This window comes from Pseudophryne corroboree, chromosome 9, assembly GCF_028390025.1.
Source record: "Pseudophryne corroboree isolate aPseCor3 chromosome 9, aPseCor3.hap2, whole genome shotgun sequence".
NCBI classification, from domain to species: domain Eukaryota; kingdom Metazoa; phylum Chordata; class Amphibia; order Anura; family Myobatrachidae; genus Pseudophryne; species Pseudophryne corroboree.
Genome location: NC_086452.1, coordinates 39,526,910 through 39,552,988, shown reverse-complemented (window position 1 = coordinate 39,552,988; position 26,079 = coordinate 39,526,910). Strand labels below are relative to the sequence as shown.

The following is a 26,079-nucleotide window of genomic DNA, read 5'->3' as shown; positions in this document are numbered from 1 at the left end:
GGGAAGGGGGGGGGGGGGGTTCTATGTCTCTTCCCTGGGGCTGGAGGGGTAAGGTAGGTAGTGTAGGATTTATCTCTGGGGCTGGGGGTAAGGTATGTTCCAGCGGCCGAGTTGATGGTGGTGGTGGGGGGAAGGAGGGGTTGGCAACACTTCTATAAGCTCCTTTTTGTATAAATAGTACAGCCGGGACCATGTCACAGTGCTAATTGTCTAATTCCTACCTTAACCTCCGGCGATCTTGGGTAGTTGTGCAGGTTACTCCCCCTGCTGCTTGTTCGTAGGATGAGAGAGACGCGGACCAAGCAGCACTGAAGCAGGAACAGAGTGACATCACCACCGGTCGCCTGGCAAGACGCACAGTCCCCAGCTACAGACAAGCAACAAGGGGAGCAACCCGCAAAACTACCAGAGATCGCCGGAGGTTATGATAGGGAAAACACAGCGAAAGGTAGACAGAGCCTGCCTTCCTGCTCAACCCTCCATTAGGGATGATTAGCCTATTGTGCCCCACTGGGCCAGTCCCGCTAACGCTACCCTGCTGCTCCGGCTAAAGACACACGGAAAAGTGCCAGAGAGCTAGAGCAGATGTCAGTTTCCGATTTGCGTTCTGCAGTGGAACGCAAATCATGTAAGTGTGGCAGTCAGGGCGGCAGATTAGGAATTGGCCCAGCTTGACAGATGGAGCAATTGGTCAGAGGCCTGCTGCCTCTCACTTCTCTGAAGCTGCTAAACAAACACTACCGGCAGCTTCCAGCAACACAGGATTTGGAAAGACTGACACACCACTCCCCGGCACCTGTTCCCTTTTGCCCCACATTGAAACACGACTGGGGCATGTTTATTTCACAGGGCCAGCAAAACAGGAAATCTCAGAGAAGCATGCTGGAGATGAATAGTTAAACAAATAGGCGCATGGCAGGCAGTAGCGAGGTACAAAATGAATGTAAGTGGCGGAGCAATATAATGCGACACAACACGTTACCTCCATGCCACCTTGAACAGTACCACTTCCTTCCACAGCACCAGTTCCTTCAGGAAATCTTACTGCATCTACAGATTTGATCCCATCAGCCAATCACAAGTTAAAATAAGAAGATGTATCAGTTTCTAAACACCGATTTGACTATAGAAACTTACTTGCGTGTGAATAGTAGATACCGAGTCCACCTCAACATTGAAGACCCCCTTGTGATTATCAACCCATTTCATGCCAGGCAGCGGAACCTAAAAACAGTAACATCGGTTTAAAACCACAGATTTCCAGCTAACACGTCCTAAAATGTCTTTTACACAGTTCACAAATGGCTGATACCTGATGAAGTCAATCTTTTGTGCACCTAATATAAAGTTTTTAGAAATAAATAATATGTAATGTTTGTGTGTTATTTATTACCAAAAACTATGTATTATAAGTAGTGTAGTGTGCTTCTACCTGTTAATGGTTATAGATATCAGAAGTTAGAATTCCACAGTGGGTATAACATAGTAACTAAACTTCTTGTTGATTTGTAATGTCCTTAGAAATTTTACAGGATGGGGAACCTTATTAAGTATGTATTATACTCTTCTCCCCAGTCAGTATTGCTCAATATTAAACAACTATTGATCTCAATGTAACTTGAGTTAAAAAAAAAAAAAAGGAACAGGATATTAATACGCTCATTTATCAATGAGTGATAAATTTCACTGTGAGTGAAAAATTGCACCAGCCAACCAGCTCCTGTCATTTTTCAAACAGGGCCTGTACCATGGCATTTAAGAGCTGATTGGCTGGTGCAATTTATTGCTCACTGATAAATGAGCACATATATGCCCTTATTTATCAATGAGTGATAAATTTAACTGTGAGTGATAAATAGCACCAGCCAATCCGCTCCTGTCATTTTTCAAACACAGGGGCAGATGTATTAACCTGGAGAAGGCATAAGGAAGTGATAAACCAGTGATAAGTACAAGGTGATAAATGGATCAGCCAATCAGCTAACTATTAATTTGCATATTGGAGCTGATTGGCTGGTGCGTTTTTCACCTTGCATTGATCACTGGTTTATCATCACTTCATTATGCCGTCTCCAGGTTAATACATCTGCCCCACAGTCTGTAACATGGCAGGTAGGAGCTGATTGGCTGCTGTAATTTATCACTCACAGTGAAACTTATCACTCATTGATAAATAAGGGCATACATTCTTTAGAGAACAAATTTGTAGGAATTGTTTGGATTAAGTGTTACAAAAATCTTGTAGAAAAATACAGAGAATAGGTACTGTATAAATCTGGACACTTAAACATGAAAGGTGACTAGATCACATGTTGAAAGGACCAAAGAGGAGTCAAGGGTTGCCGGGGAGTAAAATATAAGAATCAATCAGGATTTGGGATTATACACACACTGACCTCCGGGGACAGCACTGAGTAAGCCTGCGGAGGTTTCTCTAGGGACACAGGAAGACAGAACTGTCCAGTTTTCAGGCGGCCATTCTGAAGCATTGGTATCCACTGAGCAGAAAGAGAAAAAGTCAACAATTAAATTTACAGTGGTTCAACATGAAGGAGTGCCACGTGGGTATAGCTGTAGGCTTTCTCGTGGCTGTATAAGGGAATTTGGCGTACTGTGTATCCCACTGGGGTCTCCAGGGGGGTATTCTGCTTCTGCTGGCAGCTGACGTGATAGAAGGTAAACAGCAGGTGGTGATGATCCGTCAACGTGGCCGGCAACTTAATCTTGATTTCTTCATGGAAATCTGGGGACCTGAACATAATAAAGATGTAAATTTCTATCTAGACCAAAAAAGTTTAAAATACACAACTGGTCATTCAGACCCATCATTTGCCAGGTTGCTAGCTACCGTGCCTCGTGTTGCAGGTGTTTTTGTGTTCCCTCCCCCTCCCCCCATAACCGTCTCTCTTGTCTCGGTCTCCACTATTGACAGTTGACCTTTCATCACCTAAAAGAGAAAAATTATTCTCCAGAAACCTTTACTTTTTAAATCTCATCCCCAAGGCTGTTACATGCACACAGGTTACTCTATGGCATCCGCGGATCACCAGACATTCACACGTGGTGGCCCGAGAATTGAGGCATGAAACCAACGCTCACCTGTTGTGGTAGACAACGGCGGTATAAGCTTCTTTAGAAAATTCTGGACAACTTGACTTTCCAAAGATAACCTAGAAATAATTAGACGCAGTCAGATATTGATAAATAAACTAGGTCCCTCGCTAAAGATAACTTGCAGCATACTGTTGGACTACAGTTTATACACTATCTGGTCAGTTACGTCGAAGTTCAGTTGTAGTTCAGCAGTCAAAAATGTCCTCCTTCTGTTGTAGACTATAATAACGCAATGATGGGGGAAGACCAAAACAGTTGGGATCAACGAGCAGGACACAAAAACATTAATAACGCAAAGTGTCAATGCTCTATGCCACCAATGTCTCGATTTACTTGGGAGCAGTCAAAGAACGGACAGTAGTTGGCTTACACATAAGTGTGGGAGACATGAGAATAGGCAACCTAATAGCAACTTACACAGTGTGTTCTAGACAGCTCTAGACAGCGTTGGACTGGGGCAAGAAGGGCCAAACGGGGAATGCAGTGGGGAGCCCATGCTTTAGAGATGTGGAGAGCCACCATAGGGGGTGTGGCCAGCCACCGCAAAAGGGTTAGGCTAAACATTTGAGAGGACACAGCCTGCATAGAAGAATGCCCTTTTATGAAGAGAGGACAGGGGTGTGTCAGGACCACACACTTACAAATCATACTAAATGTATACATGAGGTGCGGCCCAGAGGCAGTGGGGCCCAATGGGGACAACGGGGATTTCCCTGGGACACCTGTGGCCCAGTTCAACCCTGGCTCTGGTCACTTTTAGGTGGACGGTTGTCTTACCGGCATGGCGTTGCTGGGGTCTTCTCCGCTCATGAACTGCACTTTCACCGTTATATTCCTCGCCGATCCTTGACGATTTGCAAAATTAAGGCTTTGTGGATATACATATAGAATATTCCTATAGGACACGGTAGACAAAAAAAGAGACGAAAAATGATCACTCTCAAACATTGGGGAAAAAAAATTAAACAACAAGTGGACTTGTCTGATTTGCAAAAGCAAAACTTTGATATTTTTCCTGGAAGTTGGCACTTATGAGTAATGGTCTGTTCCATTGAGAAACTCGGCTCATATTAAAAGAGTTTCAAATTGGCCAATTTATATCGGCGCACATTCACTGCAGCTTAAAAAGTAAAATGGGTAGCACGGATTTCCCCAACAGATACAAACAATAGAATAAATAGATTTACTTTTTTCAGCACTGTGAAAAACTCTTAATCAATACGTGGATTCTGCAAACAATGGGTCAATCCATATGAAATGGTGCAGAATGAAATGAATTGGTTGCCTGACCATTTTGTATAAAAAAAAATATATATATTTTTTGTGTGTGTGATAACCCCTGTAAGTAAGTAGTCAGAAGCCAGCATTACTTTGTTTTTATTTACCTTCAAATGAAGATGGCGGCCATTTTTGTATCATGGCGTATAACATTTGTCACTGTTGCTGACATTTTGGGCCGAATGCAATATCTCAGCTCAGAAAACTCATAGAAGGCTGGGATAAAAAGCATTATTTTCAGCACATTCCAAGCTACATTTTTAGTCATATAACTATTTCCTTACCTCACTTCCTTATAACTGAAATTTAAGCACAAAGTTTATTGTTCGATTTTAAAAAAAAGTTTATTTTTTGGATTGTATTTCAGCAAGAAGGAATAAAATTTCAGAGCTGTAATTTTTTTATTTTTTTATTTTTATGGGGGGGGGGGTTAATAGCTATATATACAAAGATTTGCCAAACTAATTTTGAGTTCTCTCACTTGTCTAGATTTTTTATTAGAGCACTTTGACATTGCTAGTCTTTCACCTTAATTGACCTCTAATATCGCTAATAGGGGACCTGATAAAACTTTCAAATTCACAGCATATACAGTAGTCTATGAGGGGTAACTGTAAAAAAAAATTTTTAAAAATGGAGTTTGATATAGCTGCTGCTATGTCCGTGCTATGACATCATAATGGTTCTGTGCTATGACATCACAATAGTCCTGTGGTTACATATTGAGTGGTAAGAGTAGGGAGCAGCCATTCGCTTTTTCACCTTGATGATAAGCGGAGTATCCGGCTCTACACTGAGGATGAAGATGAAGACGTGTGTGATTCTTCTCTTACTCTTTGTGCATGGGATACGTATGGAAGTGTCAGACGGAGGAGAAACATCAGGTATAGTCGCAGGAATTTATTCTTAGCTTTCTAAACACTAGTTATTCTACAGCCCCTTTCCCAGATTATTACTATAGTAACTAGCTCACATCTGTCTCATATGTATATTCACTTTCTACCCCACAATTTGTGTCTGAATACCACCCCACTAACCCCCTGTAAATTGCTGACAGATAAGAATATAACGCTGTACTATCAGGAGAGGGCGGCTGCTGTGATTGCTGTAACCAGAAAGGGGCTCACACAGATCAGCTGTGATGTCCCTGTAATACATGCAGAGGACAGGAGAACCTCATGGGTGGGGCTCACACAGATCAGCTGTGATGTCCCTGTAATACATGCAGAGGACAGGAGAACCTCATGGGTGGGGCTCACACAGATCAGCTGTGATGTCCCTGTAATACATGCAGAGGACAGGAGAACCTCATGGGTGGGGCTCACACAGATCAGCTGTGATGTCCCTGTAATACATGCAGGCAGAGGACAGGAGAACCTTATGGGTGGGGCTCACACAGATCATCTGTGATGTCCCTGTAATACATGCAGGCAGAGGACAGGAGAACCTTATGGGTGGGGCTCACACTGATCAGCTGTGATGTCCCTGTAATACATGCAGAGGACAGGCGAACCTCATGGGTGGGGCTCACACTGATCAGCTGTGATGTCCCTATAATACATGCAGAGGACAGGAGAACCTCATGGGTGGGGCTCACACAGATCAGCTGTGATGTCCCTGTAATACATGCAGAGGACAGGAGAACCTCATGGGTGGGGCTCACACTGATCAGCTGTGATGTCCCTATAATACATGCAGAGGACAGGAGAACCTCATGGGTGGGGCTCACACAGATCAGCTGTGATGTCCCTGTAATACATGCAGAGGACAGGAGAACCTCATGGGTGGATATTGGGAATCTCTTAGTATAAATAGAAGCCAGCAACACCAGAACATGAAATAAATCAATTTATCCAACATACAAATAGTATCAAAGAGCCAGCACATTAATACACAGAATATCCCCATCATTCTCATAGGACTGATAGGTAGAAGCGCTGTGCAGTATTCTGTATCTGTGACTTTATTATACACTTTTTTAATGACAGATAGTAATAGTAAAATATAATATACAAATATCAGTCCATGTAACATGACAGGGTTCCTTCTCCCCTTATCTCATATGATTAGTAGCGGTGAATGATTTCCCCATAAGACAATATATGTACAGTAAATCCTGCATATATGATACTGTCAGATGTACGGTAAGCAATGCACAGTGTTTAGCAATTCATGTTTCGCTGTCTGTGTTTGTACAGGAAGCAATTGGGATGCAAAGAAAGAGCAGCAAATAGAGGATCTGCGCAGATTGATCCGGCTGGGGAGACTGCGTGTGATCCACCCAACGGGAGTGACCCGCTCAGACATCCGAGCGCTACCACCAGCTGCCGCTAATGGGGACGGATCTGTGACCGCTAAACCAATGGATGATTTTATGGATGAACTGCAGAACGATATGGATGACCTAAAGTCAGAGATGAAGAGCAGAAACATCAAAACCACAGTCATCATCATCAGTGTTGTCTTCATCTTTATGCTGCTGTTCACTGCGGTTATCTTGTACTTCACAGTATTTGCCCGTTACCAGCAATTGAAACGATTGGCGGACAATATGAAGACCAGCGGTAACAAAAATGGAAAGGACATCGATGTTGAAGCTGCATATGGTGCAGCTGAACAATAGAAGCTTACAGGTTCGTGATATGAGGTCAGACCTGCTACATGTGCTCCATTGGTGTCCTGCACAAGACTCTTCTATTACAGAGATATTACCAATACCCTATACCACCATCACGGTTTACAGAGGAGCATTCCACCACATACCACCTGGCCTGATGTCCAACATGTGCGCATCCTAATTGAATTCCTCAACGCCTGTCCCTAAATATGGGAGGTGTTAGTATTGGGGAAGGGGGGAGGGGGTTAGGGTCCCATCTAAAGAAGTTCACCTTGACGTGGTGAATGGGCTCACATATTTGGCCAAATTTGTGCTAAGAACTTCACATACTCCATGTTGTTACAGTTTATAAAAATAATTTTGACTAACAGTATTTTAAATGCACCTACATTTTTCTTTTCCCTGTGTGGTACTAGAAGCCTCAGTATTGTAGCACCTCTTATTATGTTTAAAAATAGGGTGTGCAGTCCAAGTGATCCCCTTTTTCCTTTATATTTGTATATATATATATATATTGTACACTTGAAGGTGAGGCTCCTTCATTCTGATATTGCCCCCCCTTCCTCCCATCCACTCTCAGGTGCTTTTAATTAGCACAGGTACCTACATTGCTGACTACATGTTAGAATGAGGTCTATTTAAAGGTAAGATCTGGATACATTTATATGCGTTAGTATTGGGGATGTTAGGAACCCATCTAATGAAGTTCACCTGGATGCGGTGGATGGGTTCACATTTTTGGCCAAATTTGTGCTAAGAACTTCACTTATACTCAATGATAATTATAAAAGTTTATCAAAATGATTTTGACTATGAGTATTCTTAGTGCTTAGAGCGTTCATCAGCATTTATCTTTTTCACTGGGGCAATGGGTTCAGCGTGCTTAATAAAGTCACTCAGTTTCCTCCCGTGTCCGTGATTTCTTCAGTGAAGTGTAACTTAGGCGAGGTTACCAATATTGCTCAATCAAAGACAATTAGTCGTGTTTTTTTGTTAAAATAAAACAAATTAAAAAGAATTAAGTAGCATTACTGCACCACGTGTCCTACAGATGTGATAGCGCTCATCCTGTGGATTGCGGGTGTATGGCTGGTTATTAACATACACAGTCAAGTCACGTTATCATGACCACCTCCTACATTTGACTTCGGCAGCGCGTATCCCATGAAGTACGTCACGTGTCATGCGCAAGCTTGGTGGGTATATAAGGTGTGTGATAGGCAATCTGCACACACATCACTCGTTGCTGTCATGGGTAAAAGGGGCGACTAAACTGCAAAAAGGGATTATCGGCTTTCGGGCCAAGGGTGGCGGTATTTCTGACACAGCGCAGTTTGGGAACTGTCCACGTGCTGCTGCGGTGAAGGTGTATCGTGACTGGACAAATGGCACCATTGCGAATAACCGATGTGGATACTGCTGAGCACCACGTGCCATTGATGCAGAGGTGAACGTCGGCTACGAAGGTGCGCGAGGGCCGACCGAAACGCTACCGTGGAGCAGCTCACCGTCACAATGATCCTGGGGGCCACCAAACGCGTCTAATATGACAGTTCAGCCCAACTGCCTTCTGTGTATATAAAACATAACATTTATTGATTTGTTAAAATGTGACATATTGTTCTAGACACACAAAGATACAAAACATCAACCTAAAACTAAACCGGCAAACACCACAAGATAGTAAATATGATTTGTGGATATCGGAGTAAAATGACCCCTAATTATATCAAGCTGGTTGTATTGCCGGATACATTCTGGTCTGTAGGTGCAGGACAGAGACTACAAACCATCAGATAATCACAATGTGTATCGTGGTCTGAGAGGGCGAAGATATTAGGTAAATCATGATAAAGTAATAATGGCCTATATGGTTCAATCCAGCATATACCACATAGATTATCAGCTCTTAAACATAACGGTATAACACAGGCCAAAGGGAGTACAAAATAGAACCATCGAACAGATCAGTGCCATAAATATGGTATGGTGGAAGGTGTAACTCAGTTTCAATATTCAAAATAGACAAATGTCTATATAGTCAAATCTACTCTCACCAAGAACTATTTAAAGGACATTGGTGCAGGGCAGGGGTGTAGACAGCCACGCAGGGCCCAGTTAACGAATGCTGGGGGGGGCCTAAAAGGGTATGCGTCCACGCCGCCTAAAAAAATACATTCTAATCGGTGAGGGGGGATTGTGATTTTTGTCTTTGGAATGTTCTTAATTCCAAGTTTAAAGATTCCATACCACCTTCAATGTGGTTAGGAATTAAATAGTCTTGCCTGAAAAGGAATTTAGAGAAATATTATGAATCGAAACGCGTCAAGACACCAGGTGGAGGGTATGAGTGAACACGACCTGGAGTGGCAGATTGTAGATGCTATTTGTCCCCGCAATCTACTACTCCAGGTTGCATCCACCAATGTATTCCACCTGGCGTCTTGACGCGTTTCGCTTTATAACCGCTCTCAAAGGGCCTCTAAATTTATTTTTGTTACAGAGAAGAAAATCACAATTTTTTTTTTCTCAAACACCAAAGTGCTGGAAAAAGTCAATATATTTTACTGGTCGTACTAAAAGAAGGGGCCATAATATAGCTCACCTCTTGTGATAAAAACCATATACCTGGAAGATAAGAAAACTGGTGGTCCCCAGCTTTTGTAAACCAGGTTATCGTAGGATATGTAGTCCAACAGGAGCTGGAAAAATCACAGGCCGCTTGCCTCTGTAACAAGTTTGCTGGTTTATTTTTGAGCTGGTATGTAACAGAATGTGGCCATAGGTGGCGCTATAGGTCTCTTAAAAGTTATTCGGGAAATACGGTGTTGTAGAACTGTCCTGAAAATAGCAAAGTCTGTTACATTTTACCCTGTGAATTACCTCCCACACACACATCAGGAGAGGGATTGCTGTGACCTGTGCTCATACTGTTAGATGACGGGCATAACGTACTTTCTTCATGTTCCTGCTACTGCCAGCGCATCATGAAACAATATGACGCATAGGAGTGTGAAACAATTGGGTGATAGATTCAAAAGGTTCTAAGTAAGTGATGATAATAAAGTAGCCCAGGGGGAATTAGGAACTCCAGACCAGAACAACTCTTCCTTTCATATTAGTGGCTCACAGAGTGAGTGCAGCAGTCACACAGAATATGTAATAGGTGACAGTAGTGTGTGATTTGATGATGATGTCACATGGTGAGTGCAGCACAGTGACAGAGCCTATGTAATAGGTTACAGTAGTGTGTGATTGGCTGATGATGTCACATGGTGAGTGCAGAGCAGTCACACAGCCTATGTAATAGGTGACAGTAGTGTGTGATTGGATGATGAGGTCACATGGTGAGTGCAGCACAGTCACACAGCCTATGTAATAGGTGACAGTAGTGTGTGATTGGATGATGAGGTCACATGGTGAGTGCAGCACAGTCATACAGCCTATGTAATAGGTGACAGTAGTATGTGATTGGATGGTGAGGTCACATGGTGAGTGCAGCACAGTCACACAGCCTATGTAATAGGTGACAGTAGTGTGTGATTGGATGATGAGGTCACAGAGTGCAGCACAGTCACACAGCCTATGTAATAGGTGACAGTAGTGTGTGATTGGATGATGAGGTCACATGGTGAGTGCAGCGCAGTCACACATCCTATGTAATAGGTGACAGTAGTGTGTGATTGGATGATGAGGTCGCATTGTGAGTGCAGCGCAGTCACACAGCCTATGTAATAGGTGACAGTAGTGTGTGATTGGATGATGAGGTCACATGGTGAGTGCAGAGCAGTCACACAGCCTATGTAATAGGTGACAGTAGTGTGTGATTGGATGATGAGGTCACATGGTGAGTGCAGAGCAGTCACACAGCCTATGTAATAGGTGACAGTAGTGTGTGATTGGATGATGAGGTCACATGGTGAGTGCAGCTCAGTCACACAGCCTATGTAATAGGTGACAGTAGTGTGTAATTGGATGATGAGGTCACATGGTGAGTGCAGCACAGTCACACAGCCTATGTAATAGGTGACAGTAGTGTGTGATTGGATGATGATGTCACATGGTGAGTGCAGCAGTCACACAGAATATGTAATAGGTGACAGTAGTGTGTGATTGGATGATGAGGTCACATGGTGAGTGCAGCACAGTCACACAGCCTATGTAATAGGTGACAGTAGTGTGTAATTGGATGATGATGTCACATAGTGCAGCGCAGTCACACAGCCTACAGTGCATCCGGAAAGTATTTACAGCGCTTCACTTTTTCCACATTTTGTTATGTTACAGCTTTATACCAAAATGGAATAAACTAATTTTTCCCCTCAAAATTCTACACACACAATACCCCATAATGACAACGTGAAAAAAATAAAGTTTTTTTTAGATTTTTGCAAATTTATTAAAAATAAAAAAACACATGTATATAAATATTCACAGCCTTTGCTCAATACTTTGTTGATGCACCTTTGGCAGCTATTACAGCCTCAAGTCTTTTTGAATATGATGCCACAAGCTTAGCACACCTATTGTTGGGCAGTTTCGCCCATTCCTCTCTGCATCACCTCTCAAGCTCCATCAGGTTGGATGGGAAGCGTCAGTGCACAGCCATTTTCAGATCTCTCCAGAGACGTTCAATCGGATTCAAGTCTGGGCTCTGGCTGGGCCACTCAAGTACATTCACAGAGTTGTCCTGAAGTCACTCCTTTGATATCTTGGCTGTGTGCTTAGGGTCGTTGCCCTGCTGAAAGATGAACCGTCGCCCCAGTCTGAGGTCAAGAGCGCTCTGAAGCAGGTTTTCATCCAGAGTGTCTCTGTACATTGCTGCATTCATCTATCCCTCTATCCTGACTAGTTTCCCAATTCCTGCCGCTGAAAAACATCCCCACAGCTTGATGCTGCCACCACCATGCTTCACTGTAGGGATGGTATTGGCCTGGTGATGAGCGGTGCCTGGTTTCCTCCAAACATGATGCCTGGCATTCATGCCGAAGAATTCAATCTTTGTCTCATCAGACCAGAGTATTTTGTTTCTTCAGGTGCATTTTGGCAAACTCCAGGCGGGCTGCCATGTGCTTTTTACTAAGGAATGACTTCTGTCTGGCCACAATCCTGTCTTGGAGGTCTACAGACAATTCCTTTGACTTCATGCTTGGTTTGTGCTCAGATATGCACTGTCAAGTGTGGGACCTTATATAGACAGGTGTGTGCCTTTTTCAAATCATGCCCAATCAACTGAATTTACCACAGGTGGACTCCAATTAAGCTGTAGGAACATCTCAAGGATGATCAGCGGAAACAGGATGCACCTGAGTTAAATTTTGAGCTTCATGGCAAAGGCTGTGAATACTTATGTACGTGTGATTTCTTAGTTTTTTATTTTGAATAAATTTGCAAAAATCACAAGAAAACTTTTTTCACGTTGTCATTATGGGGTATTGTGTGTAGAATTTATGAGGGGGAAAATGCGCTGTGAATACTTTCTGGATGCACTGTATGTAATAGGTTACAGTAGTGTGTGATTGGATGATGATGTCACAGAGTGCAGCACAGTCACACAGTCTATGTAATAGGTTAGAGTAGTGTGTGATTGGATGATGTCACAGAGTCACACAGACTATGTAATAGGTCAAAGTAGAGTGTGACTGGGTGATGATGTCACGTAGAGAGTGCAGCACAGCCACACAGCCTATGTAGTAGGTTACAGTAGTGTGTGATTGGATGATGATGTCACAAAGTGCAGCGCAGTCACACAGCCTATGTAGCAGGTTAGTGTGTGATTGGATGGTGATGTCACAGAGTGAGCGCGGCGTGGTCACACAGACTATGTAGCAGGCTTGTGTGTGATTGGATGTGATGTCACAGAGTGAGTGCAGCACAGTCACACAGACTATGTAGCAGACTCGTGTGTGATTGGATGTGATGTCACAGAGTGAGTGCAGCGCAGTCACCCAGGCTATGTAGCAGGTTAGTGTGTGATTAGATGGTGATGTCACAGAGTGAGTGCAGCGCAGTCACCCAGGCTATGTAGTACAGTAGTGTAGCATGCAGAACTTAAGTTCTAGTATGTCATTGTAGAAAAGCACAATTGTCTCTTATTTTAACTAGTTTTAATGAGTTTTCTATGCATTTTATTTTTTAAATGTACAGTAGTTAAGTCCAAAAAAATAAAAAATAAATAAACAGTCGGAGGGAGTGAAAATGGCGTTTCCCACTACAGTCATCCCGGGGTTACAGTGCAAGTCCAGGAATTTTTAAAATGCATTTTGTAGCAAATGTCTAAATGCTGATTATAGAGCAAAGCAAGAAGCATTTAATGGTATCTACGTTCCCCTCTGATAGGACAGAAATAACAGCAATTGCAGAAGGAAGTTCATGGTGCAGAATAAAACTGCAAACTGCAGCATTTCACTGCAAGATCCCTATTCCGGCACACACCAGAATCAGGTCTCACCTCTAACCAGCATGGCGTCCTCTGCGCCATTATAACGGGAATAACATGGAAATATATGTATAACACGCTTAACGTACAAATGGGTGGTCTTCAGTATACCGGTTGTTGGGATCCCGGCGCACAGTACACCGGCGCCAGAATCCCGACAACCGGCATACAGACACCTTTTCTCCCTCTTGGGGGTCCACGACCCCCTGGAGGGAGAATAGATATCGTGGCGTGCTACCGTGCCTGCAAGGGGCTCATTGCGCTCGCCCCGCTGTCAGCAAGTTGGCAGTCGGGACCCCGGCATGCAGGCCGCCGGGGACCCGGCCGCCGGCAATTCATACCACCCCCGTACAAATGTGAGACTGCGTCATCATGTGGTCGACTTGTTTCCTTATGTATAGGTACGGCTCGTCTGACGCAGATAGAACACATGGGAATATGGGAAATACATTTTTCAAAACTACAGCTACGTTCAAAAAGGAACAATTAATAAAATGCAAACACGAACAAGACTGTAACCAGCTAATGTAGCCCCCGTGTTACAGAAGCACCCTGGCAGCTGCTACACTAGGCTTCAGTCAGTGTGAACGGCCTTGGAAAAGGAATCAGTCACCTATTACCTTACCTGACCGACACACACTTTCCTCCCCACCAGGGTAACTAAAAGGGAGAGCTGTGCAATATCAAAGACACACTAACAAATATATATATATATATATATATATATATATATATATATATATATATATAACAGTGAGTTATCCCCGGTCCCCCATTTTGAGCAGTGTCGGATGAATGGCCCAGTGCAGAGAGCAGGTTGGGCCCCACTGCCTGAGGGACCTTCCCCTTACCTTGAGGAGGCAGGACTGTCCTTGTGTGTGCTGGACTGATAGAGGAGTCCTGTCACCAGTCAGCGCTGGTGATCACAGCCACTTACTGCCTCTAATTAACAGACAGATTCTCTGCACCATGCATTACATTGTGCTCGTACCCCTGTCACCCACTGTCTCTCCGTCACACACTTCCTCCTCCTGTCACCCCCTGCATGCCGCTGTCACCCTCTGCCTCCCATTGTCACCCTTTGCCTCCTTCCTGCCTTATGCTGCCACCCTTTCCCTGTCACCCACTGCTGTGTGGCATATTATGAACTTTGGGGTGGAGGAGGGGGGCCAAATTATATTTTTGCACCTGGGCCCACACTCAAAAGTTTCGCCACTGGACGATAGATAGATAGATAGATAGATAGATAGATAGATAGATAGATAGATAGATAGATAGATAGATAGATAGATAGATAGATAGTTTAGTACATAGAAACATATAGTATAGTACATAGAAACATATAGTATAGTACATAGAAACATAGTATAGTACATAGAAACATATAGTATAGTACATAGAAACATATAGTATAGTACATAGAAACGTATAGTATAGTACATAGAAACATATAGTATAGTACATAGAAACATATAGTATAGTACATAGAAACATATAGTATAGTACATAGAAACATATAGTATAGTACAGGTACATAGAAACATATAGTATAGTGCACATATATTTTTTTTAATGGATCAACTTGTATTGTTGTCTTGTGACAAACTGAAACCCCGATCTGTGTGAGTCTTTGTTGATGAGCGAGTGAAGATAAGATTGTGCATTGTGTCACATTAGTACATCATGTCTGGTTGGGGTTGGAGAGTACACCCAAGGCTGTCCTTGGTATAGGAAACCACAATAGAGTAATGTAGCTTTCTACAGGAGACCTTGCATTATCTCAATGTATCCTGATGCTGCTGTAAAGAGCTACAGTATCAAAGAGGTTTCTGGATGGGAAAACAAAAATAAGATTTTACTTACCGGTAAATCTATTTCTCGTAGTCCGTAGAGGATGCTGGGGACTCCGTAAGGACCATGGGGATAGACGGGCTCCGCAGGAGACATGGGCACTTTAAGAAAGAATTTAGTTCCTGGTGTGCACTGGCTCCTCCCTCTATGCCCCTCCTCCAGACCTCAGTTAGAGAAACTGTGCCCAGAGGAGATGGACAGTACGAGGAAAGGATTTTGTTAATCCAAGGGCAAGATTCATACCAGCCACACCAATCACACCGTATAAAACTTGTGATAACTACCCAGTTAACAGTATGAAAACAACATATCATCAGTTCAAGACCGATGCAACTATAACATAACCCTTATTGAAGCAATAACTATATACAAGTATTGCAGAAGAAGTCCACACTTGGGACGGGCGCCCAGCATCCTCTACGGACTACGAGAAATAGATTTACCGGTGAGTAAAATCTTATTTTCTCTAACGTCCTAGAGGATGCTGGGGACTCCGTAAGGACCATGGGGATTATACCAAAGCTCCCAAACGGGCGGGAGAGTGCGGATGACTCTGCAGCACTGATTGAGCAAACATGAGGTCCTCCTCAGCCAGGGTATCAAACTTGTAGAATTTCACAAAAGTTTTTGAACCCGACCAAGTAGCAGCTCGACACAGCTGTAGTGCCGAAACCCCCCGGGCAGCCGCCCAAGAAGAGCCCACCTTCCTAGTGGAATGGGCCTTGACCGATTTTGGTAATGGCAAACCAGCCGTAGAATGCGCTTGCTGAATCGTGTTACAAATCCAGCGAGCAATAGTTTGCTTTGAAGCAGGGGCACCAATCTTGTTGGATGCATACAGGACAAACAGCGCTTCAGTTTTCCTGACTCTAGCCGTTCTGGTTACGTAAATTTTCAAAGCCCTGACCACATCATGTAACTCGGAATCCTCCAAGTCACGTGTAGCCACAGGCACCACAATAGGTTGGTTCATATGAAAAGATTAAACCAATTTTGGCAGAAATTGCGAACGGGTCCGCAATTCTGCCCTGTCCATATGGAAAACCAGATAGGGGCTTTTATGTGACAAAGCCACTAATTCAGACACTCGCCTAGCCGAAGCCAAGGCTAATAACATGACCACCTTCCACGTGAGATATTTCAACTTCACCGTTTTAAGTGGTTCAAACCAGTGTGACTTTAGGAAACTCAACACCACGTTAAGATCCCAATGTGCCACCGGAGGCACAAAAGGAGGCTGAATATGCAGCACTCCCTTTACAAAAGTCTGAACTTCTGGGAGAGAAGCCAATTCTTTTTGAAAGAAAATGTATAGTGCCGAAATCTGGACCTTAATGGAACCTAATTTAAGGCCCAAATTCACTCCAGTTTGTAGGAAGTGAAGGAAACGACCCAGATGGAATTCTTCCGTAGGAGCATTCTTGGTCTCACACCAAGAAACATATTTTCGCCATATACGGCGATAATGTTTTGCTGTTACTTCCTTCCTAGCCTTTATCAGCGTAGGGATAACCTCAACCGGAATGCCTTTTTCTGCTAGGATCCGGCGTTCAACCGCCATGCCGTCAAACGCAGCCGCGGTAAGTCTTGGAACAGACAGGGTCCCTGTTGCAACAGGTCCTGTCTTAGAGGAAGAGGCCACGGATCTTCTGTGAGCAGTTCCTGCAGATCTGGATACCAGGTCCGTCTTGGCCAATCTGGAACAATGAGGATTGTTCTCACTCCTTTTCTTCTTACTATCCTCAACACCTTTGGTATGAGAGGAAGAGGAAGAAATACATAGACTGACTGGAACACCCACGGTGTCACCAGGGCGTCTACCGCTACTGCCTGAGGGTCACTTGACCTGGCGCAATACCTCTGTAGCTTTTTGTTGAGGCGGGACGCCATCATGTCTATCTGTGGCAGTTCCCACCGACTCACAATCTGTGCGAAGACTTCTGGATGAAGTCCCCACTCTCCCGGGTGTAGGTCGTGTCTGCTGAGGAAGTCTGCTTCCCAGTTGTCCACTCCCGGAATGAACACTGCTGACAGTGTGCTTACATGATTCTCCGCCCAGCGAAAAATTCTGGTGGCTTCCGCCATTGCAACTCTGCTCCTTGTGCCGCCTTGGCGGTTTACATGAGCCACTGCGGTGATGTGGTCTGACTGGATCAGAACTGGTCGGTCGCAAAGTAAGGTCTCCGCTTGACGTAGGGCGTTGTATATGGCCCTTGTCTTCACATCAACATCCTGGAGCTAAGTCTCTTGACTTGACCAAAGACCCTGGAAATTTCTTCCCTGTGTGACTGCTCCCCAACCTCGGAGGCTTGCGTCCGTGGTCACCAGGATCCAGTCCTGAATACCAAATCCGCGGCCCTCGAGAAGGTGAGCACTCTGCAGCCACCACAGTAGTGACACCCTGGCCCTGGGGGACAGGGTGATCAACCGATGCATCTGAAGATGTGACCAGGACCACTTGTCCAGTAGGTCCCATTGGAAAGTCCTCGCATGGAACCTGCCGAAGGGAATGGCCTCGTATGACGCCACCATCTTTCCCAGGACTCCAGTGCAATGATGCACTGACACCTGTTTTGGTTTCAATAGGTTCTTGACCAGAGTCATGAGTTCCTGGGCCTTCTCTATCGGGAGATAAACCCTCTTCTGGTCCGTGTCCAGAATCATGCCCAAGAAGGGCAGAAAAGTCGTAGGAACCAACTGCGACTTTGGAATATTGAGAATCCAGCCGTGTTGCTGTAACACTTTCAGTGAAAGAGATACGCTGTTCAGCAACTGCTCTCTTGATCTCGCTTTTATGAGGAGATCGTCCAAGTATGGGATAATTGTGACACCTTGCTTCCGCAGGAGCACCATCATTTCCGCCATTACCTTGGTGAAAATCCTCGGGGCCGTTGAGAGACCAAACGGCAATGTCTGAAATTGGTAATGACAATCCTGTACCGCAAATCTTAGGTACGCCTGATGAGGTGGATAAATGGGGACATGAAGGTACGCATCCTTTATGTCCAGTGACACCATAAAATCCCCCCCTTCCAGGCTTGCGATGACCGCTCTTAGCGATTCCATCTTGAACTTGAACCTTTTCAAGTATAGGTTCAGAGATTTTAAATTCAATATGGGTCTGACCGAACCGTCCGGTTTCGGGACTACAAACATGGTCGAATAATAACCCCTTCCCTGTTGAAGGAGGGGAACCTTGACCACCACCTGCTGAAGATACAATTTTTGTATTGTGTTTAACACTATTTCCCTCTTTTGGGGGGGAAGATGGTAGGGCCGATTTGAAATACCGGCGAGGAGGCACCTCTTCGAATTCCAGCTTGTAACCCTGAGACACAATTTCTATTGCCCAAGGATCCACCTGGGAGTGAACCCACATGTAGCTGAAATTCCGAAGACGTGCCCCCACAGGGCCCGGCTCCGCCAGTGGAGCCCCAGCGTCATGCGGTGGATTTTGTAGAGGCCGGTGAGGACTTCTGTTCCTGGGAACTAGCTGCGTTGTGCAGCTTCTTTCCTCTGCCCCTACCTCTGGCAAGAAAGGACGCACCTCTGACTTTCTTGTTTCTTTAGGAACGAAAGGACTGCATTTGATAATGCGGTGCTCTCTTAGGCTGTGAGGGAACATAAGGCAAAAAATTTGACTTTCCAGCTGTAGCTGTGGAGACCAGGTCCGAGAGATCTTCCCCGAACAATTCCTCACCCCTGTAAGGTAAAACCTCCATATGCCTTTTTGAGTCGGCATCACCTGTCCATTGCCGAGTCCACAGGACCCTTCTGGCAGAAATCGACATAGCGTTTATTCTAGTACCCAGTAGACTAATGTCTCTTTGAGCATCTCTCATATATAGGACAGCGTCTTTTATATGCCCCAGGATCAATAATACAGTATCCTTATCTAGGGTATCCAATTCCTCAGATAAGGTATCCGTCCATGCCGGTCTTAGTAAGGTACCCGAATGTGTATAAATGGACTTCAGGGTAACCTCCTGTTTGCGATCAGCAGCATCTTTGAGGGTAGCCGTATCCTGGGACGGCAGGGCTACCTTTTTGGATAAGCGTGTTAAAGCTTTGTCCACCCTAGGGGAGGACTCCCATCGTAACCTATCCGTTGGCGGGAAAGGATACGCCATAAGAATCTGTTTGGAAATCTGCAGTTTTTTATCTGGAGATTCCCAAGCTTTTTCACATAACTCATTCAGTTCGTGTGAGGGGGTAAAAGTTACCTCAGGCTTCTTTCCCTTATACATATACACCCTCGTGTCAGGGACAGGGGTTTCCTCTGTGATGTGCAAAACATCCTTTATTGCTATATTCATATATCGAAGGGATTTAGCCATTTTTGGCTGTAACTTTGCATCATCGTAATCGACACTGGAGTCAGAATCCATGTCGGTATCTGTGTCAACAATTTGGGATAGTGGGCGCTTATGAGACCCTGACGGTCCCTGCGACATAGGGTTAGGCATGGGTTGAGACCCTGACTGCCCCAATGCATCAGCCTTGTCAAATCTTTTATGCAAGGAATTAACTTTATCATTTAAAACCTTCCACATATCCATCCAATCAGGTGTCAGCGCCGTCGGCGGAGACACCACATTCATTTGCTCCCGCTCCTCTCCCACATAGCCTTCCTCATCAGACATGTCGACACAAGCGTACTGACACACCACACACACAGGGAATGTCCTTTCTGAAGACAGTTCCCCCACCAGGCCCTTTGGAGAGACAGAGAGAAAGTATGCCAGCACACACCCCAGCGCTATAATATCCCAGGAATAACACAGTAACTTAATGTTAACCAGGTAGCTGCTGTATGTTATAGTTTTTGCGCCTAATTATGTGCCCCCCCCCTCTCTTTTCAACCCTCTTCTACCGTGTATCAGCAGGGGAGAGCCCGGGGAACTTCCTCTCAGCGGTGCTGTGGAGAAAAAATGGCGCTGGTGAGTGCTGAGGGAGAAGCCCCGCCCCCTCGGCGGCGGGCTTCTGTCCCGCTTAAACAGTAATTTTGGCGGGGGCTCATACATATATACAGTGCCCAGCTGTATATATGTGTTCTTTTCAGCCAATATGAGGTCCCAAATGCTGCCCAGGGCGCGCCCCCCCCCCCCCCCCAATCAGGCAGCTGCACGTGGGAGGCTGAAAAACTGTATGTACTGGCACCGAGCATGCAACTGGGCAGCAAACATGTAAGAGATGTATCTCATGGGAGTGTCATGGGTACGTAGCGATGCGTGTACGTGGAAGGGGGATATCGGTTCCTGACTGATCTCTGGAACAGAGCATGGTGTTGTTGCAAGTGCCAATACCAAGGATGACAACTACAGCAGTTGGTGTAAAATTAGTGGGCATCGTGGCTTCCTGCTTGAAGATGCAGAGAATCTGGCATTACATGTACGGAATCTGGCACTACATGTACGGAATCTGGCATTCGCCGCACGGAATCTGGCATTCGCCGCACGGAATCTGGCATTCGCAAGCTTCTCTCATAAACTTTGCATCACTTTGCATCTGACCAAGAGTCAGGTCCACTGTCCGCAAGTGACTAGCTTACAAAGTACACACTAAGCAACAGTCACCACTTCACTTTCTCTAGGTGACTGTCACAGTTAACAGTGGAAGTGTGTAAAAATAATTTAAAAGGGATGCAATCAAAATCCTAACGGTCAGAAGACCAACAGCTGGATCCCAACGGTCAGAACCCGACGAGTCTTGGAGGTAAGTACCGGGGTTGGGGTTAGGCACTAGGGGGCAGGTAACGGTAAGGCTGTGGGAGGGGGGACAATTAGGGTTAGGCTGCCAGGAGGGGACGGTTAAGGTTAGGCTGCGGGAGGAGTGGGTTAGGGGTAGGGTTCCGGGTAAGGTGAAAATACCTCTTTCAGTTGGAGTACCGCAAGGCTCAGTCTTGGGTCCTCTGCTTTTCTCTATCTATACCTCATCTCTTGGTAAACTAATCAGCTCTTTTGGATTTCAGTATCATCTGTAAGCAGATGATACTCAATTCTACCTATCCTCCCCCGACTTGTCCCTATCTGTACTGGACCGTGTCACTGAATGCCTCTCTGCCATTTCATCCTGGATGACATCTCGCCACCTCCAACTTAATATTTCAAAGACAGAGTTAATTATATTTCCTCCGGCCAATAGTAGGTACCAACCTGATATCTCTATCACTGTTGAAAACTCGACAATCTACCCTACCCCACAAGCTCGCTGCCTAGGTGAAATCCTTGACTCTGATCTGTCCTTTGTTCCCCACATTTAATCTGTCTCTAGATCATGTTACATGCATCTAAAAAACATATCCAAAATACGACCATACCTTACACAAGACACTGCTAAAACTCTAATCCATTCTCTCATTATCTCCTGCATTGATTATTGCAATAGTCTCCTAACTGGTCTTCCCAAACAGAGACTCTCACCACTACAATCCATTCTGAATGCAGCAGCGAGGCTTATCTTCCTCGCTAGACGTTCATCGTCTGCAGATCCACTCTGTCAGTCCCTCCATTGGTTACCTGTATTCTACCGCATTCAATATAAAATACTCACACACAAGGCCATTAACCAAACTACACCAACGTACATCACTTCGCTTATCTCAAAATATCTCCTAAACCGGCCCCTTCGCTCTTCACAAGACCTGCGTCTCTCATCCACACTCATTACTCGCTCCCACTCACGATTGCAGGACTTTCATCGGGCTGCACCCACTCTGTGGAATGCACTGCCACGCACAATAAGACTCTCCTCTAGTCTCCAAACCTTCAAGTGTTCCCTCAAAACTCACCTCTTCAGACAAACCTATCAAATTCCAGAACCACCCACATAACCTTCATAAACCTTCCTATCAAATTGCATCCACTCTGCACAGTCCACACATATCCTCTCATGTCTTCTCATTCTTCACTTTCCCTTCCTCCCGACCCCGGTTCATCATTGCTGTGTGACCATAGCATACAGCCCACCAAGAACCTTTGCAATCTGGTGAACAACTATGCAATAGATAGCACCTTTCCTTGTGTATACAGTACATGCCTATTTCCCTATAGATTGTAAGCTTGCGAGCAGGGCCTTCCTACCTCTATGACTGTTTGTTATCACCCAGTTTTGTTATATCATTGTTCTCTCCAATTGTAAAGCGCAACGGAATTTGCTGCGTTATATAAGAAACTGTTAATAAAAATAATACCAGAACCCGTCGGAATTCTGGCCAACGGGAATTATGCTGTCAGTCTCCTGACTGACGGGATTTCGGACCCAACCCATTCATCTAAGCCTGTTAATTCTCCAATGCGAAGTCACTGAAACGTGTGGTAGACCTAAGTCAGGCCTGTCATGGAAAGTAATGCAGACATGCCAGTCACAATCCAAGCCAAGTTGTTTTAAAATTATCGCCAGTGTCTGGCTACGGGAAGCTCTAGTTGCCGTAATATATATTCCATTTAGTGAAATTATTCCTGCATGCAACCGGCTGACTCTGCGTAGTGAAAACCACAAACATACCAACTTACAGCTACAAACATTAGAGAGGATCCTGCTTGTGGAAACGATCTAAAAAGATCCCAAAAAAACAGACAATGAAATATGTTGGGGAACCATCGCTGGAAGGGTGGTGGCCCGCAGCGAGGACCTGGCATCATACCATTAGCGCTGTGCCAGGCCAGATGTGTCAAAAAGAAATCTTTAAAGAGAAAAGGTCTGCAATCGCATGTGGGAAACAAAACTGAAATAGCCAAGACCAGGCCTCAGCTGGATCACGAGATCCGTGTCATACAGTGAGCGGTTAATCGTTCAGTTACTGTAATCAGAGGGACAGGATTCCTGCAAGAGGGAGAAAGGTTAAGCGTCCCCCTTTTGTGGAAGTTTCAGCATTTGGCAATCGGCTGAGTAATTGGGAAACAGATGTAAAGCAGAAAGTTGCCACGTATAGCTGTATAAGTGCCGCACAACAATCGCAGGATGTGGAGAGCATTTACAAACAGGGATTGGAAATCCGTCAATGGAACCTGTGGACCAACATAATAAAATGTCTCTGGAAAAGTGATCCCCACTATTGATCCCTACACTTAGGGCAGATATTCCCAACCACGGTCCTCAAGGCACACAAAACAGTGCAGGTTTTAGTGATATCCAGGCTGCAGCACAGATGGTAAAATCAAAATAACTGAGCTACTAATTAAGACACCTGTGCTGAAGCCTGGATATCACTAAAACCTGCACTGTTGTGTGCCTTGAGGACCGTGGTTGGGAATGCCTGACTTAGGGGAATGTTACATTTAACCATTTATTATACACATAGAGGCTGATTCCAATGTGTACACTAAAGCCTGCGCAGATGTGATTATCAGCCTATGGATAAGCAAAACAAAGTAGGTAAAGCAGCCGCCCAGAAAAGAATAGCGACGCCCACGGAACAATTGCAACTGCGCACACATACGCAGCGTTGACGCAGAAACAAGGAACACTGACTTCCCTAGTGAGTCTACGGGTATTGTCAAAGTCAGAAAAATGTCTCTATGCACGTTGCCATATTTGCACCGCACACTGGTCCGCGCTGCGCATGCGTACGCTCTCCCGTGAAGGCGCATACCCGCAATAGCGTGCACTCGCAGGCGCGGTATGCGTATTTACGGTAGAGTTTATGTAGTCGTAGCGTGCGACTCATTCGTTACATATTTTCACAATTAATGTAGTTTATAGATCATGATCCCTTTGATAGTTTCTGAAAGTTTGGTTAATATAGAAGGTCCCTGTTTAAAGTAATCCCTCTTTGTATCGTACGAAGGGTCTAACAAGACTCATACAGCAGTGTTTGGTACCCATCGGAAGAGTATTTAATTAGCAATATTCCGGTGTTGGTTTGGAGCGTATTAATCGCTCGTGCGAATAGTTATGGACATAAGAAGTTTATGTCCATTTCTACTATTTACTCATACTCAGGTATGCGGCGGGAAACCTAGTTCCCCACCCACCTGAGCTGTTTGAAATCGTCACAGCCCACCTGTATGAATCAACCTATGACCTTTTGTTGTGATACAGGGTCGAATTCCTTCATCCAATGGACAATGGGATTGTAGGGACTATGAGATTGCATTGTGTGTGGGGCATAAATAGGCAGGCCGACCACATCCAGCTCTCACTCTTCAACGGTTCTCATTGCTGAAAATCGGGTGCTGGATGTCCAGGCGCATGCGATCGTTTACCCTTGTGCGTAAGTTTCTCTCCGTAATCATTGTCTTTCTGTGAGCCAATTTCTCTCATCTCTCTCTCTCTCTCTCTCTTTCCCTTCTCTTTCTCTCGTATCTCCCCTAGACTAGTATTGTATTGTATTAGATAGTATTGTATTTTGGTTAGGAAGTCTTTGTTATATTGTAGTGTATCATTTGTACTGTTATCCCCTTTTTACAAGTATACTAGATATAATACAGTTAATAGGCTTTGGACCCTAAACCAGTATCTGTGTATTTCCTATAGTGTTAAGTGTTCACTTGAGCGTCGGTGACGCTCAAGCAGCTTTGTAGTTAGTCAGGTTACACAAGGTTGCACTTACACCCTGTATTCACATTAAGGTATTCCGTGTATTTCATTGGTATAAGGTTTAGACATAAAGGTATAGCGTTGTGAGCGTCTGCGCCGCTGGTGATCTCCTCGTGGTCTCGAGCGTCCGCTACGCCATAGCGAATCATTACTCTAGTCATAGCCAATAACGTGTCCTGTGATCGCTGGGCCGTGAGCGAACGTGACGCTTGAGCGTCTCGCCTACGGCTGAGCGATCGTTACGCAACTAGCGTACCATTACGGTACTTCTTAAGTAAACAGCGTACAGTGTTCTTAGCTTCATAAAGGGTTGTTTATACGACAAGGGAATTTAGCATTGTCAGTATGTAGACTGGCTGCGGAAGCGGGCACGCTGGCGCCATGTTTTCTGCGTACAGGATCGCAGCTGGAGACAGAAACATTGCCCCGAAAACATCCATGACGCACCTATTTTTTTGCACCACTTACGGTTATCTCTTCCAAGCCGTCCCCCTTCCTGTCAATCCCTTTGCAATTAAGTCATCGCTGCGAGCGGCACTGCAAAGGTATGTTGGTGCGTGCACAGCGCAAACATAGCACAAGCACCATCTACCAATAATCGCTCAGTTGCGTAAAACGGCACTGCGTGCAAATCGGAATCAGGCCCATTCTACTGCCTCGTCAGAGCGTTCCCGTCACAGAAACTAAAATACACACTACGGGTTTAATTTTTTTCATTTTATTAGAAGTTAATTAACCTACCAGTCTTTTTTGTGGGGTACGAGAGGAAACTCACACAAACACTAGGAGGACATACAAACACCACACAGATAAGGCTTTGGTCAGGAACTGAACTCAGAACATAGGGTTGTGAGGCAGTGATGCTAACCACTACACCAACCATGCCACTCGAGGTTATGTATGGGGTAATAATGCATTACTAGTGTAACGTATACAGATATTAGAAGTCACAGAAAGAAAGGGTCAATGTTGCTAAACATTAAATGCTCAGTGTACATTAGTCACTGTCTATGATGCCTTTTCACGTCTTAAGCGCATACTATGGAAATGGTGTGATATTGGGCAATGGTGGGAAATGGTGCAGATATTGGGCAATTGGGTAAACATCACAGTGTGTGGCCCTGAAAACAGATGTGATACTTGGTAATGTGTTCTAAATCAACCGAATTTTTATCATGCATATCCTGAAATTTGGTCAGAAGTTGGGAGCGCACGATTATCTTCAGATACCAACAGGCGG

The 26,079-nt window shown here is 44.8% G+C and overlaps 1 protein-coding gene across 11 annotated transcripts in view; it reads right to left on the bottom strand.

The window, feature by feature from the left end:
* DOCK7 (dedicator of cytokinesis 7) overlaps nt 1-26,079 on the bottom strand; it is a 274,293-nt gene that overhangs the window by 131,663 nt on the left and 116,551 nt on the right. For all 11 annotated transcript variants that reach the window (XM_063939211.1, XM_063939203.1, XM_063939205.1 and 8 more), the window contains exons 15-19: nt 3,892-4,009; nt 3,100-3,170; nt 2,613-2,751; nt 2,397-2,498; nt 1,138-1,224 (exon numbers count right to left, since the gene is read on the bottom strand). In XM_063939211.1, coding sequence (XP_063795281.1) covers nt 1,138-1,224; nt 2,397-2,498; nt 2,613-2,751; nt 3,100-3,170; nt 3,892-4,009 — 517 coding nt within the window. The remainder of the gene's footprint in view (nt 1-1,137; nt 1,225-2,396; nt 2,499-2,612; nt 2,752-3,099; nt 3,171-3,891; nt 4,010-26,079) is intronic.